We start from the raw sequence: 15,000 nt of genomic DNA, 5'->3' as shown, positions 1-15,000 counted from the left end.
TTAGACCCCCAGAAGTATCTGTAATCAGACCCAGAAGTATCTGTAATCAGACCCAGAAGTATCTGTAATCAGACCCCCAGAAGTATCTGTAATCAGACCCCCAGAAGTATCAGTAATCAGACCCCCAGAAGTATCTGTAATCAGACCCCCAGAAGTATCTGTAATTAGACCCCCAGAAGTATCTGTAATCAGACCCCCAGAAGTATCTGTAATCAGACCCCCAGAAGTATCTGTAATCAGACCCCCAGAAGTATCTGTAATCAGACCCCCAGAAGTATCTGTAATCAGACCCCCAGAAGTATCAGTAATCAGACCCCCAGAAGTATCTGTAATCAGACCCCCAGAAGTATCTGTAATCAGACCCCCAGAAGTATCTGTAATCAGACCCCCAGAAGTATCTGTAATCAGACCCCCAGAAGTATCAGTAATCAGACCCCCAGAAGTATCTGTAATCAGACCCCCAGAAGTATCTGTAATCAGACCCCCAGAAGTATCAGTAATCAGACCCCCAGAAGTATCTGTAATCAGACCCCCAGAAGTATCTGTAATCAGACCCCCAGAAGTATCTGTAATCAGACCCCCAGAAGTATCTGTAATCAGACCCCCAGAAGTATCTGTAATTAGACCCCCAGAAGTATCTGTAATCAGACCCCCAGAAGTATCTGTAATCAGACCCCCAGAAGTATCTGTAATTAGACCCCCAGAAGTATCTGTAATTACCTTCCTCCCGTCGTCTCCTCTCCTCCTCCCTCAGCTCCTCCACTTCCCTCCTAAGCTCCTCCCCTCCTCGCTCCGCCTCCTGCCTGGCTCGCTCCGCCTCCTCCGCGTCGCCGCGGCTCTGCTCTCTCTCCTCCCTCGCCCGCTCTCTCTCCTGGAAACAATTAGTACAAAGTAACGATGCGTTAATTAACCCCATTCTGAACGGGAACCCCTTTTGGGTGTCAGCATCATGTTATGCTTTAGCTATTGAAAAATAGCAGATCTACAAGCTCATAGCGCGCCACCGAGTGGCGCGATACGAGCTTGTAGGTCTGCTATTTTTGAAAAATCGAAGAACGACTGACATTTTTTTAATCTGATCTCAGGTCAGAATGGGTTAATCAGACCAGTGTGTGTCCAGTGGAAACCTCGTATGAATCTGATCTCAGGTCAGAATGGGTTAATCAGACCAGTGTGTGTCCAGTGGAAACCTCGTATGAATCTGATCTCAGGTCAGAATGGGTTAATCAGACCAGTGTGTGTCCAGTGGAAACCTGGTATGAATCTGATCTCAGGTCAGAATGGGTTAACAGTGTGCTAAACAGGTTACAGCTGTTAGGACGAAGGATTGGGATGTGCTTCAACATGCTGTGAAGACCTGTTCTGGGGTCAGTCGTTATGTGTGTCGCTGTGAACTGTACTACTGTAGACCTGTTCTGGGGTCAGTCGTTATGTGCGTCGCTGTGAACTGTACTACCGTAGACCTGTTCTGGGGTCAGTCGTTATGTGTGTCGCTGTGAACTGTAGATGTGAAGACCTGTTCTGGGGTCAGTCGTTATGTGTGTCGCTGTGAACTGTACTACTGTATACCTGTTCTGGGGTCAGTTGTTATGTGTGTCGCTGTGAACTGTACTACTGTAGACCTGTTCTGGGGTCAGTTGTTATGTGTGTCGCTGTGAACTGTACTACTGTAGACCTGTTCTGGGGTCAGTCGTTATGTGTGTCGCTGTGAACTGTACTACTGTAGACCTGTTCTGGGGTCAGTCGTTATGTGTGTCGCTGTGAACTAGAGATGCCCCGACACCATTTTCTTCAGACCGAGTACTTGTACTTTCTTTTAAGTATTCTAGTATATTCTAGTCCCCATATATGGGGGACAAGGGGAGACCAACCTAGTCCCCATATATGGGGGACAAGGGGAGACCAACCTAGTCCCCATATATGGGGGACAAGGGGAGACCAACCTAGTCCCCATATATGGGGGACAAGGGGAGACCAACCTAGTCCCCATATATGGGGGACAAGGGGAGACCAACGGACTTGAACTCATGCTTCCTTCGTGCCTGAGTGTCCAAGTTGCTCCTTTACACCTGACAGGGGGAAGTTTCCCTGGTTGGACGTAGCGCGTGGAAGGAACACGTTATTCCAACCAGTTCCTTTCCCCTCCATCAGGCGCCCCGGCTGGCCAGGGGGAGGCAGTATAGAGACCAGTTCCTTTCCCCTCCATCAGGCGCCCCGGCTTGTGCTCATGCCTTGTACTTCTAATGATACTGTAATGTTGTGTTGAATTACCACAATATCATCGGTCGGCCGTGCAAAATTCACCGATCCGCAAATCCAATCAAAAAAAGCTAAAAGCTGCGCAGTTTACATCCCCAAAAATGTGTCACTCTCTCGGTTCTGCACCGCTTGCTGGAGAAGTATATATCACTGTCGAGGCCACGCCCCCCACACACACCAGAGAGAGAGAGAGAGAGAGAGAGAGAGAGAGAGAGAGAGAGAGAGAGAGAGAGAGAGAGAGAGAGAGAGAGAGAGAAAGAGAGAGACGAACGCATAGGCAATCAAGACCATTAATGACAGCTGTGTAGGGGTGAGGATTGCGTGATGATTCTAATGTACAGGATTCTATAGGTCACCACTTTTGGTGTGACACACAGACACACGGCTTCTGTATAATAGCCTGAAATGATTTAGAAAAAAATATAAAATTCCAAATTTTTATTTATTTTTCTTATTAGCAATAAAAAAAAATCTATTCAAAAAACTCTATTCTCTCGTATTATCATCGTTTTAAAAGAAAAATGTTGACCGTGCCTTTCTTTCATTATGCTCGAGGCAAAAGAAAACACCTACACTGAGATGACCTGCTGTGTGTTTACACTGAGATGGCCTGCTGTGCACTGCGCACTTCAACCAGGAATGCTAGTGATGGAACCATGCTAGTGAACCATGCTAGTGAACCATGCTAGTGAACCATGCTAGTGAACCATGCTAGTGAGCTCACGCATCGTATGCACTGGTCTAGTTTATTGTATCCACAGTTACGCGTGTGGGCGCGCACGTGTGTGTGTGTGTGTGTGTGTACATTGATGTATTGGCGAACATTGAAGTATTGGTGAACATTGACAATGTGTGTGTGTGTGTGTGTGTATCACCTGGGTAAAGGAGGTCAGGGTGACCTCCAGTCTCTCTCCTCTCCTCTTCTCTCCTCTCAGCTCCTCTCGGCTGTCCTCCACTTTGGTCTGCAGCTCCTCTCTCTCTCTCTGCACCTGTTACAGTACATAGTTAACCTCTCTCTCTCCCGTATCGTAGCGTAGCATAGCGTAGCGTAACATTCTCTCACCTCCATCAGCTCCACCCTCAGTGTATCGTATCGTAGCGTAGCATAGCGTAGCATAGCGTAGCATAGCGTATCATAGCGTAATATTCTCTCACCTCCATCAGCTCCACCCTCAGTGTATCGTAGCGTAGCATAGCATAGCGTAGCGTAACATTCTCTCACCTCCATCAGCTCCACCCTCAGTGTATCGTATCGTAGCGTAGCATAGCGTAGCATAGCGTATCATAGCGTAATATTCTCTCACCTCCATCAGCTCCACCCTCAGTGTATCGTAGCGTAGCATAGCATAGCGTAGCGTAATAATCTCACCTCCATCAGCTCCACCCTCAGTGTATCGTAGCATATCGTAGCGTAGCGTAGCGTAGCATTATCTCACCTCCATCAGCTCCACCCTCAGCGTCTCCAGGCGGCTGGTGGAGGAGCGCAGGTTCTCCAGGGAGCAGCGGAGCTCCAGGTTCTCCTTGGTGAGCGCCTGGTTCTCCTCCTGGCATCGCGCCAGCCGCCCCGCCTCCCTGCGCGCCTCCTCCGTCTCCCGCCTGGCCCGCCGCGCCTCCTGCTCCGCCGCGCTCACCTCCTTCTGCAGCGCCTCGGAGCGCTCGCTGGACGCACGCAGGGACGCCATCTAGTGGACGAACACACACATGGTGCGCGCGGCGCAGGGTTAACCACATTCTGACTTGAGATCAGATTCTAAAAATGTTCTTCTACATCCTGACAGTTTTCTGAAAAAGCTATGTTTCTATGTCAGTCGTTCTTCGTTTTTTCCAAAAATAGCAGACCTACAAGCTCGAGTGGCGCGCTATGAGCTTGTAGAGCTGCTATTTTTCAATAGCTAAAGCATAACATAATGCTAACACCAAAAGGGGTTCCCGACCAGAATGGGTTAAAGCATTAGGTTTAGCTATTGAAAAATAGCGGATGTACAAGCTCGAGCTTGTAGATCTGCTATTTTTTAAAAATCATGAAAATATAGTGCAAATCTTTGAATATATATTCTTTCCGAGTGAAGGTTTTTGGTTGTGTCCCGCCCCCTCTACGCACCCAATGGTTGCAGTTTCATGGTTGGACAAAAATCAGCTCTCTCTCCATCCACCACTACCATTCCAGACTGTACGACGGAAGAATTTATATTTGACTCATGATCAGAGCTTCCGTTGCTCCAGACTGTATAACGGAAGCATTTATATTTTACTCATGATCAGAGCTTCCGTTGCTCCAGACTGTACGACGGAAGCATTTATATTTGACTCATGATCAGAGCTTCCGTTGCTCCAGACTGTACGACGGAAGCATTTATATTTGACTCATGATCGGAGCTTCCGTTGCTCCAGACTGTATGACGGAAGCATTTATATTTGACTCATGATCGGAGCTTCCGTTGCTCCAGACTGTACGACGGAAGCATTTATATTTTACTCATGATCAAAGCTTCCGTTGCTCCAGACTGTATAACGGAAGCATTTATATTTTACTCATGATCAGAGCTTCCGTTGCTCCAGACTGTACGACGGAAGCATTTATATTTGACTCTTGATCAGAGCTTCCGTTGCTCCAGACTGTACGACGGAAGCATTTATATTTGACTCATGATCGGAGCTTCCGTTGCTCCAGACTGTATGACGGAAGCATTTATATTTGACTCATGATCGGAGCTTCCGTTGCTCCAGACTGTACGACGGAAGCATTTATATTTTACTCATGATCAGAGCTTCCGTTGCTCCAGACTGTACGACGGAAGCATTTATTTTTGACTCATGATCAGAGCTTCCGTTGCTCCAGACTGTATAACGGAAGCATTTATATTTGACTCATGATCAGAGCTTCCGTTGCTCCAGACTGTACGACGGAAGCATTTATATTTGACTCGTGATCAGAGCTTCCGTTGCTCCAGACTGTATGAGGGAAGCATTTATATTTTACTCGTGATCAGAGCTTCCGTTGCTCCAGACTGTATGACGGAAGCATTTATATTTTACTCATGATCAGAGCTTCCGTTGCTCCAGACTGTACGACGGAAGCATTTATATTTTACTCGTGATCAGAGCTTCCGTTGCTCTAGACTGTACGACGGAAGCAATTATATTTTACTCGTGATCGGAGCTTCCGTTGCTCCAGACTGTATGACGGAAGCATTTATATTTGACTCATGATCGGAGCTTCCGTTGCTCCAGACTGTACGACGGAAGCATTTATATTTTACTCATGATCAGAGCTTCCGTTGCTCCAGACTGTACGACGGAAGCATTTATATTTTACTCGTGATCAGAGCTTCCGTTGCTCCAGACTGTACGACGGAAGCATTTATATTTGACTCATGATCAGAGCTTCCGTTGCTCCAGACTGTACGACGGAAGCATTTATATTTGACTCGTGATCAGAGCTTCCGTTGCTCCAGACTGTATGACGGAAGCATTTATATTTTACTCGTGATCAGAGCTTCCGTTGCTCCAGACTGTATGACGGAAGCATTTATATTTTACTCATGATCAGAGCTTCCGTTGCTCCAGACTGTACGACGGAAGCATTTATATTTTACTCGTGATCAGAGCTTCCGTTGCTCCAGACTGTACGACGGAAGCAATTATATTTTACTCGTGATCGGAGCTTCCGTTGCTCCAGACTGTATGACGGAAGCATTTATATTTGACTCATGATCGGAGCTTCCGTTGCTCCAGACTGTATGACGAAAGCATTTATATTTTACTCATGATCAGAGCTTCCGTTGCTCCAGACTGTACGACGGAAGCATTTATATTTGACTCATGATCAGAGCTTCCGTTGCTCCAGACTGTACGACGGAAGCATTTATATTTGACTCGTGATCAGAGCTTCCGTTGCTCCAGACTGTACGACGGAAGCGTTTATATTTTACTCGTGATCAGAACTTCCGTTGCTCCAGACTGTATGACGGAAGCATTTATATTTTACTCATGATCAGAGCTTCCGTTGCTCCAGACTGTACGACGGAAGCATTTATATTTTACTCGTGATCAGAGCTTCCGTTGCTCCAGACTGTATGACGGAAGAATTTATATTTTACTCATGATCAGAGCTTCCGTTGCTCCAGACTGTATGACGGAAGCATTTATATTTGACTCGTGATCAGAGCTTCCGTTGCTCCAGACTGTACGACGGAAGCATTTATATTTGACTCATGATCAGAGCTTCCGTTGCTCCAGACTGTACGACGGAAGCATTTATATTTGACTCATGATCAGAGCTTCCGTTGCTCCAGACTATATGACGGAAGCATTTATATTTGACTCATGATCGGAGCTTCCGTTGCTCCAGACTGTATGACGAAAGCATTTATATTTTACTCATGATCAGAGCTTCCGTTGCTCCAGACTGTACGACGGAAGCATTTATATTTTACTCATGATCAGAGCTTCCGTTGCTCCAGACTGTACGACGGAAGCATTTATATTTTACTCATGATCAGAGCTTCCGTTGCTCCAGACTGTATAACGGAAGCATTTATATTTTACTCGTGATCAGAGCTTCCGTTGCTCCAGACTGTACGACGGAAGCATTTATATTTGACTCGTGATCAGAGCTTCCGTTGCTCCAGACTGTACGACGGAAGCGTTTATATTTTACTCGTGATCAGAACTTCCGTTGCTCCAGACTGTATGACGGAAGCATTTATATTTTACTCTGATCAGAGCTTCCGTTGCTCCAGACTGTACGACGGAAGCATTTATATTTTACTCGTGATCAGAGCTTCCGTTGCTCCAGACTGTATGACGGAAGCATTTATATTTTACTCATGATCAGAGCTTCCGTTGCTCCAGACTGTATGACGGAAGCATTTATATTTGACTCGTGATCAGAGCTTCCGTTGCTCCAGACTGTACGACGGAAGCATTTATATTTGACTCATGATCAGAGCTTCCGTTGCTCCAGACTATATGACGGAAGCATTTATATTTTACTCATGATCAGAGCTTCCGTTGCTCCAGACTGTACGACGGAAGCATTTATATTTTACTCGTGATCAGAGCTTCCGTTGCTCCAGACTGTACGACGGAAGCATTTATATTTTACTCATGATCAGAGCTTCCGTTGCTCCAGACTGTACGACGGAAGCATTTATATTTTACTCATGATCAGAGCTTCCGTTGCTCCAGACTGTACGACGGAAGCATTTATATTTGACTCGTGATCAGAGCTTCCGTTGCTCCAGACTGTACGACGGAAGCATTTATATTTGACTCATGATCAGAGCTTCCGTTGCTCCAGACTGTACGACGGAAGCATTTATATTTGACTCATGATCAGAGCTTCCGTTGCTCCAGACTGTACGACGGAAGCATTTATATTTGACTCATGATCAGAGCTTCCGTTGCTCCAGACTGTACGACGGAAGCATTTATATTTGACTCATGATCAGAGCTTCCGTTGCTCCAGACTGTACGACGGAAGCATTTATATTTGACTCATGATCAGAGCTTCCGTTGCTCCAGACTGTACGACGGAAGCATTTATATTTTACTCATGATCAGAGCTTCCGTTGCTCCAGACTGTATGACGGAAGCATTTATATTTTACTCATGATCAGAGCTTCCGTTGCTCCAGACTGTACGACGGAAGCATTTATATTTTACTTGTGATCAGAGCTTCCGTTGCTCCAGACTGTATGACGGAAGCATTTATATTTTACTCATGATCAGAGCTTCCGTTGCTCCAGACTGTATGACGGAAGCATTTATATTTTACTCATGATCAGAGCTTCCGTTGCTCCAGACTGTATGACGGAATCATTTATATTTTACTCGTGATCAGAGCTTCCGTTGCTCCAGACTGTATGACTACAGCCGCCCCCAAAAGGTCTCTTTCATCCTATTGGCGGTCACGGCTGTCAATCAACGTTACCTCTCTCTTCAGGGCGTCTCTGATTCGCTCCAGCTTGCCCGCCTCTCGCTCCGCCTCCTCGCAGCGCTGCGCCCTCCCCCGCAGCCTCTCTGCCTCCTCATTGGCCAGTTTGAGCTGGGCCTCCAGGCTGGCCAATCGCGCGCCGTTCTCCGTGATGCTCTGGTGGAGGAGGCGGTTCTCCGTCTCCACGCCTCGGACGCGAGCCTCGCTGTCCGACTGAGCGCGCTCACGGAGAGACGACACGGCCTCCGATAGGTGGACGCTCTCGCTCTGCAGCTCTGAAATCTGATTGGACGAGACCGGTTAACTCTGTAATCTGATTGGACAAGACCGGTTAACTCTGAAGTATGATTGGACGAGACCGGTTAACTCTGAGGTCTGATTGGATGAGACCGTTTAACTCTGAGGTCTGATTGGACGAGACCGTCTGACTCTGTGATCTGATTGGACCGGTACCTGTCTGTCTTTCTCTGACATCAAGGTGTGTAGCTGTCTCTCCAGAGTGTTTTTGTCCTTCAGAAGCTCCTCCCCCAGGGATTCCATGTCCTGATTGGTCAATTTCTCCTGGTCCAACAAACCCTGCAACCTCTCCAACTGTGCACGCGCACGCACGTACGCACGCACACAGACACAGACACAGACACAGACACACACACACACACACACACACACACACACACACACACACACACACACGTTGCAGAGATTCCTGAGACTGTAAAAAGTGCTTCATGAATACAATAAATAAGAATACATTCCTTATGTTGATCTGACCTCAAGACACGCTTATTTTGAAGACCCCAAAAAATGGCCCCCGTTAATCTGGCGACTGTCTTTTTATTCCGCTGCTGTTGAGCTGCTGACAGCCAGGATGCCTCTCTCAATTATTGAGAAGCCCAAATTCACAGTACAGGAAATCGATGGCAAGATCGTCTATAGCTAATCATCGTAGGGATATAGGGAACAGGGTACCTCTCTCATGTGTTTCTAGAGTACAGCGTTCTAGAGAACAGGGTACCTCTCTCATGTGGTTCTAGAGTACAGCGTTCTAGAGAACAGGGTACAGTACATATCTAGAGAACAGGGTACCGTACCTCTCTCATGTGGTTCTAGAGTACAGAGTTCTAGAGAACAGGGTACCTCTCTCATGTGGTTCTAGAGTACAGCGTTCTAGAGAACAGGGTACCTCTCTCATGTGGTTCTAGAGTACAGCGTTCTAGAGAACAGGGTACCTCTATCATGTGGTTCTAGAGTACAGCGTTCTAGAGAACAGGGTACCTCTCTCATGAGGTTCTAGAGTACAGAGTTCTAGAGAACAGGGTACCTCTCTCATGTGGTTCTAGAGTACAGCGTTCTAGAGAACAGGGTACAGTACATATCTAGAGAACAGGGTACCTCTCTCATGTGGTTCTAGAGTACAGAGTTCTAGAGAACAGGGTACCTCTCTCATGTGGTTCTAGAGTACAGAGTTCTAGAGAACAGGGTACCTCTCTCATGTGGTTCTAGAGTACAGCGTTCTAGAGAACAGGGTACAGTACATATCTAGAGAACAGGGTACCGTACCTCTCTCATGTGTTTCTAGAGTACAGCGTTCTAGAGAACAGGGTACAGTACATATCTAGAGAACAGGGTACCTCTCTCATGTGGTTCTAGAGTACAGAGTTCTAGAGAACAGGGTACCTCTCTCATGTGGTTCTAGAGTACAGCGTTCTAGAGAACAGGGTACCTCTCTCATGAGGTTCTAGAGTACAGAGTTCTAGAGAACAGGGTACCTCTCTCATGTGGTTCTAGAGTACAGCGTTCTAGAGAACAGGGTACAGTACATATCTAGAGAACAGGGTACCTCTCTCATGTGGTTCTAGAGTACAGCGTTCTAGAGAACAGGGTACAGTACATATCTAGAGAACAGGGTACCTCTCTCATGTGGTTCTAGAGTACAGAGTTCTAGAGAACAGGGTACAGTACATATCTTTAGGGAACAGGGTACCTCTCTCATGTGGTTCTCTAGGGGTAAACAGGGTACCGTACAGGTACAGGGTACCGTACCTCTCTCATGTGGTTCTCTAAGGTTATATAGGGGGGTATAAGGGGGGTTCTATAGGGGGTTCTCTAGGGGTAAACAGACCTCTCTCATGTGGTTCTGCTCCAGCAGAACGTTCTCCTCTCTGAGGTTCTCTAAGGTTCTATAGGGGGGTATAAGGGGGGTTCTATAGGGGGTTCTCTAGGGGTAAACAAACCTCTCTCATGTGGTTCTATAGGGGGTTCTATAGGGGGTTCTATAGGGGGTTCTATAGGGTGTTCTATAGGGGTAAACAGACCTCTCTCATGTGGTTCTTCTCCAGCAGAACGTTCTCCTCTCTGAGGTTCTCTAAGGTTCTCTGGAGCTCCTGGTTCTCCTTGTCCATCTTCAACACCCGGCTGGACACGCCCGCGTTCATCTCCTCCACCAATGACTGACGAGCTACGCACACGCACACACACACACACACACACACACGCACACGCACACGCACACGCACACGCGCACGCGCACGCGCACACACACACACACACACACACACACACACACACACACACAAAGTATTGACTCATGGTTTTATTTGGTTTAATTTTACTCTCCAGAGTTAAATTACAGTTAAACATCTGCATTAGTTAATTTACAAAGACGTCTCCACTGTTATCTCTCCTAATGGTACCAACATCAATACAGCATGGAATTATGTGGACAAAATCTGATCCAACAACAACAACAATATTCTTTAGTTTTGGGTCTGAGAGGCTAAATGTCATCAAATGGTGGTCCGTGGCTCAGATGGGTCTGAGAGGCTAAATGTCATCAGATGGTGGTCCGTGGCTCAGATGGGTCTGAGAGGTTAAATGTCATCAGATGGTGGTCCGTGGCTCAGATGGGTCTGAGAGGCTAAATGTCATCAGATGGTGGTCCGTGGCTCAGATGGGTCTGAGAGGCTAAATGTCATCAGATGGTGGTTCCGTGGCTCAGATGGGTCTGAGAGGCTAAATGTCATCAGATGGTGGTCCGTGGCTCAGATGGGTCTGAGAGGCTAAATGTCATCAGATGGTGGTCCGTGGCCCAGATGGGTCTGAGAGGCTAAATGTCATCAGATGGTGGTCCGTGGCTCAGATGGGTCTGAGAGGCTAAATGTCATCAGATGGTGGTCCGTGGCTCAGATGGGTCTGAGAGGCTAAATGTCATCAGATGGTGGTCCGTGGCTCAGATGGGTCTGAGAGGCTAAATGTCATCAGATGGTGGTTCCGTGGCTCAGATGGGTCTGAGAGGCTAAATGTCATCAGATGGTGGTCCGTGGCTCAGATGGGTCTGAGAGGCTAAATGTCATCAGATGGTGGTCCGTGGCTCAGATGGGTCTGAGAGGCTAAATGTCATCAGATGGTGGTCCGTGGCTCAAATGGGTCTGAGAGGCTAAATGTCATCAGATGGTGGTCCGTGGCTCAGATGGGTCTGAGAGGCTAAATGTCATCAGATGGTGGTCCGTGGCTCAGATGGGTCTGAGAGGCTAAATGTCATCAGATGGTGGTCCGTGGCTCAAATGCCGATTAAATAACGGAACTTGAAAATGTTTGAAAACCATTGCTCTATCAAACCTAGCTATTATCGAATAATTAATGTCATTTAAATGATGTCTTTGATGTGACATTATAATCCTATAATTAAATTAAATAAACATGCTCAAATCACTACTTCACTTCTCCGTTAATTCCATCATGTGGACAGTTAATGTTTTATAACTTATAAAATATTCATTATAAGCGCATTAAAACCTTATAAATGTGCTCAAATTGAAACCCCACTCATCTACGTGGTCAGTTGCTCATAGTAACTCACAGTCAGAGTTGTGGTGGTGAGTCAGTTGCTCATAGTAACTCACAGTCAGAGTTGTGGTGGTGAGTCAGTTGCTCATAGTAACTCACAGTCAGAGTTGTGGTGGTGAGTCAGTTGCTCATATAGTAACTCACAGTCAGAGTTGTGGTGGTGTGTCAGTTGCTCATATAGTAACTCACAGTCAGTGTTGTGGTGGTGAGTCAGTTGCTCATAGTAACTCACAGTCAGAGTTGTGGTGGTGAGTCAGTTGCTCATAGTAACTCACAGTCAGAGTTGTGGTGGTGTGTCAGTTGCTCATATAGTAACTCACAGTCAGAGTTGTGGTGGTGAGTCAGTTGCTCATATAGTAACTCACAGTCAGAGTTGTGGTGGTGAGTCAGTTGCTCATATAGTAACTCACAGTCAGAGTTGTGGTGGTGAGTCAGTTGCTCATATAGTGACTCACAGTCAGAGTTGTGGTGGTGTGTCAGTTGCTCATATAGTGACTCACAGTCAGAGTTGTGGTGGTGTGTCAGTTGCTCATATAGTAACTCACAGTCAGAGTTGTGGTGGTGTGTCAGTTGCTCATATAGTAACTCACAGTCAGAGTTGTGGTGGTGTGTCAGTTGCTCATAGTAACTCACAGTCAGAGTTGTGGTGGTGAGTCAGTTGCTCATAGTAACTCACAGTCAGAGTTGTGGTGGTGAGTCAGTTGCTCATATAGTAACTCACAGTCAGAGTTGTGGTGGTGTGTCAGTTGCTCATATAGTAACTCACAGTCAGAGTTGTGGTGGTGTGTCAGTTGCTCATATAGTGACTCACAGTCAGAGTTGTGGTGGTGTGTCAGTTGCTCATATAGTAACTCACAGTCAGAGTTGTGGTGGTGAGTCAGTTGCTCATATAGTAACTCACAGTCAGAGTTGTGGTGGTGAGTCAGTTGCTCATAGTAACTCACAGTCAGAGTTGTGGTGGTGTGTCAGTTGCTCATATAGTAACTCACAGTCAGAGTTGTGGTGGTGTGTCAGTTGCTCATATAGTAACTCACAGTCAGAGTTGTGGTGGTGTGTCAGTTGCTCATATAGTAACTCACAGTCAGTGTTGTGGTGGTGTGTCAGTTGCTCATAGTAACTCACAGTCAGAGTTGTGGTGGTGTGTCAGTTGCTCATATAGTAACTCACAGTCAGTGTTGTGGTGGTGTGTCAGTTGCTCATATAGTAACTCACAGTCAGTGTTGTGGTGGTGTGTCAGTTGCTCATATAGTAACTCACAGTCAGAGTTGTGGTGGTGAGTCAGTTGCTCATATAGTGACTCACAGTCAGAGTTGTGGTGGTGTGTCAGTTGCTCATATAGTAACTCACAGTCAGAGTTGTGGTGGTGAGTCAGTTGCTCATATAGTAACTCACAGTCAGAGTTGTGGTGGTGTGTCAGTTGCTCATATAGTAACTCACAGTCAGAGTTGTGGTGGTGAGTCAGTTGCTCATATAGTGACTCACAGTCAGAGTTGTGGTGGTGTGTCAGTTGCTCATATAGTGACTCACAGTCAGAGTTGTGGTGGTGTGTCAGTTGCTCATATAGTAACTCACAGTCAGAGTTGTGGTGGTGTGTCAGTTGCTCATATAGTAACTCACAGTCAGTGTTGTGGTGGTGAGTCAGTTGCTCATAGTAACTCACAGTCAGAGTTGTGGTGGTGTGTCAGTTGCTCATATAGTAACTCACAGTCAGAGTTGTGGTGGTGTGTCAGTTGCTCATATAGTGACTCACAGTCAGAGTTGTGGTGGTGTGTCAGTTGCTCATATAGTAACTCACAGTCAGAGTTGTGGTGGTGTGTCAGTTGCTCATATAGTAACTCACAGTCAGAGTTGTGGTGGTGTGTCAGTTGCTCATATAGTAACTCACAGTCAGTGTTGTGGTGGTGAGTCAGTTGCTCATAGTAACTCACAGTCAGAGTTGTGGTGGTGAGTCAGTTGCTCATAGTAACTCACAGTCAGAGTTGTGGTGGTGTGTCAGTTGCTCATATAGTAACTCACAGTCAGAGTTGTGGTGGTGTGTCAGTTGCTCATATAGTAACTCACAGTCAGAGTTGTGGTGGTGTGTCAGTTGCTCATAGTAACTCACAGTCAGTGTTGTGGTGGTGTGTCAGTTGCTCATAGTAACTCACAGTCAGTGTTGTGGTGGTGTGTCAGTTGCTCATATAGTAACTCACAGTCAGAGTTGTGGTGGTGTGTCAGTTGCTCATATAGTAACTCACAGTCAGTGTTGTGGTGGTGAGTCAGTTGCTCATAGTAACTCACAGTCAGAGTTGTGGTGGTGAGTCAGTTGCTCATAGTAACTCACAGTCAGAGTTGTGGTGGTGTGTCAGTTGCTCATATAGTAACTCACAGTCAGTGTTGTGGTGGTGAGTCAGTTGCTCATAGTAACTCACAGTCAGAGTTGTGGTGGTGAGTCAGTTGCTCATAGTAACTCACAGTCAGAGTTGTGGTGGTGTGTCAGTTGCTCATATAGTAACTCACAGTCAGAGTTGTGGTGGTGTGTCAGTTGCTCATATAGTAACTCACAGTCAGAGTTGTGGTGGTGTGTCAGTTGCTCATATAGTAACTCACAGTCAGTGTTGTGGTGGTGTGTCAGTTGCTCATAGTAACTCACAGTCAGAGTTGTGGTGGTGTGTCAGTTGCTCATATAGTAACTCACAGTCAGTGTTGTGGTGGTGTGTCAGTTGCTCATATAGTAACTCACAGTCAGTGTTGTGGTGGTGTGTCAGTTGCTCATATAGTAACTCACAGTCAGAGTTGTGGTGGTGAGTCAGTTGCTCATATAGTGACTCACAGTCAGAGTTGTGGTGGTGTGTCAGTTGCTCATATAGTAACTCACAGTCAGAGTTGTGGTGGTGAGTCAGTTGCTCATATAGTAACTCACAGTCAGAGTTGTGGTGGTGTGTCAGTTGCTCATATAGTAACTCACAGTCAGAGTT

At 46.5% G+C, this 15,000-nt stretch overlaps 1 protein-coding gene across 1 annotated transcript in view; it reads right to left on the bottom strand.

Moving 5' to 3' along the window:
- Window positions 1-15,000, bottom strand: part of ccdc88c (coiled-coil domain containing 88C) — a 100,798-nt gene that overhangs the window by 32,789 nt on the left and 53,009 nt on the right. The window contains exons 13-18 of the mRNA XM_083791402.1: window positions 10,513-10,655; window positions 8,651-8,788; window positions 8,195-8,479; window positions 3,696-3,941; window positions 3,135-3,248; window positions 721-871 (exon numbers count right to left, since the gene is read on the bottom strand). Of these exons, the coding sequence (XP_083647528.1) occupies window positions 721-871; window positions 3,135-3,248; window positions 3,696-3,941; window positions 8,195-8,479; window positions 8,651-8,788; window positions 10,513-10,655 (1,077 nt within the window). The remainder of the gene's footprint in view (window positions 1-720; window positions 872-3,134; window positions 3,249-3,695; window positions 3,942-8,194; window positions 8,480-8,650; window positions 8,789-10,512; window positions 10,656-15,000) is intronic.

Source organism: Protomyctophum parallelum (assembly GCF_964188405.1).
Source record: "Protomyctophum parallelum genome assembly, chromosome: 20".
NCBI classification, from domain to species: domain Eukaryota; kingdom Metazoa; phylum Chordata; class Actinopteri; order Myctophiformes; family Myctophidae; genus Protomyctophum; species Protomyctophum parallelum.
The sequence above is the reverse complement of the archived record's forward strand: the minus strand, read 5'-3'. Positions and strand labels throughout refer to the sequence as shown.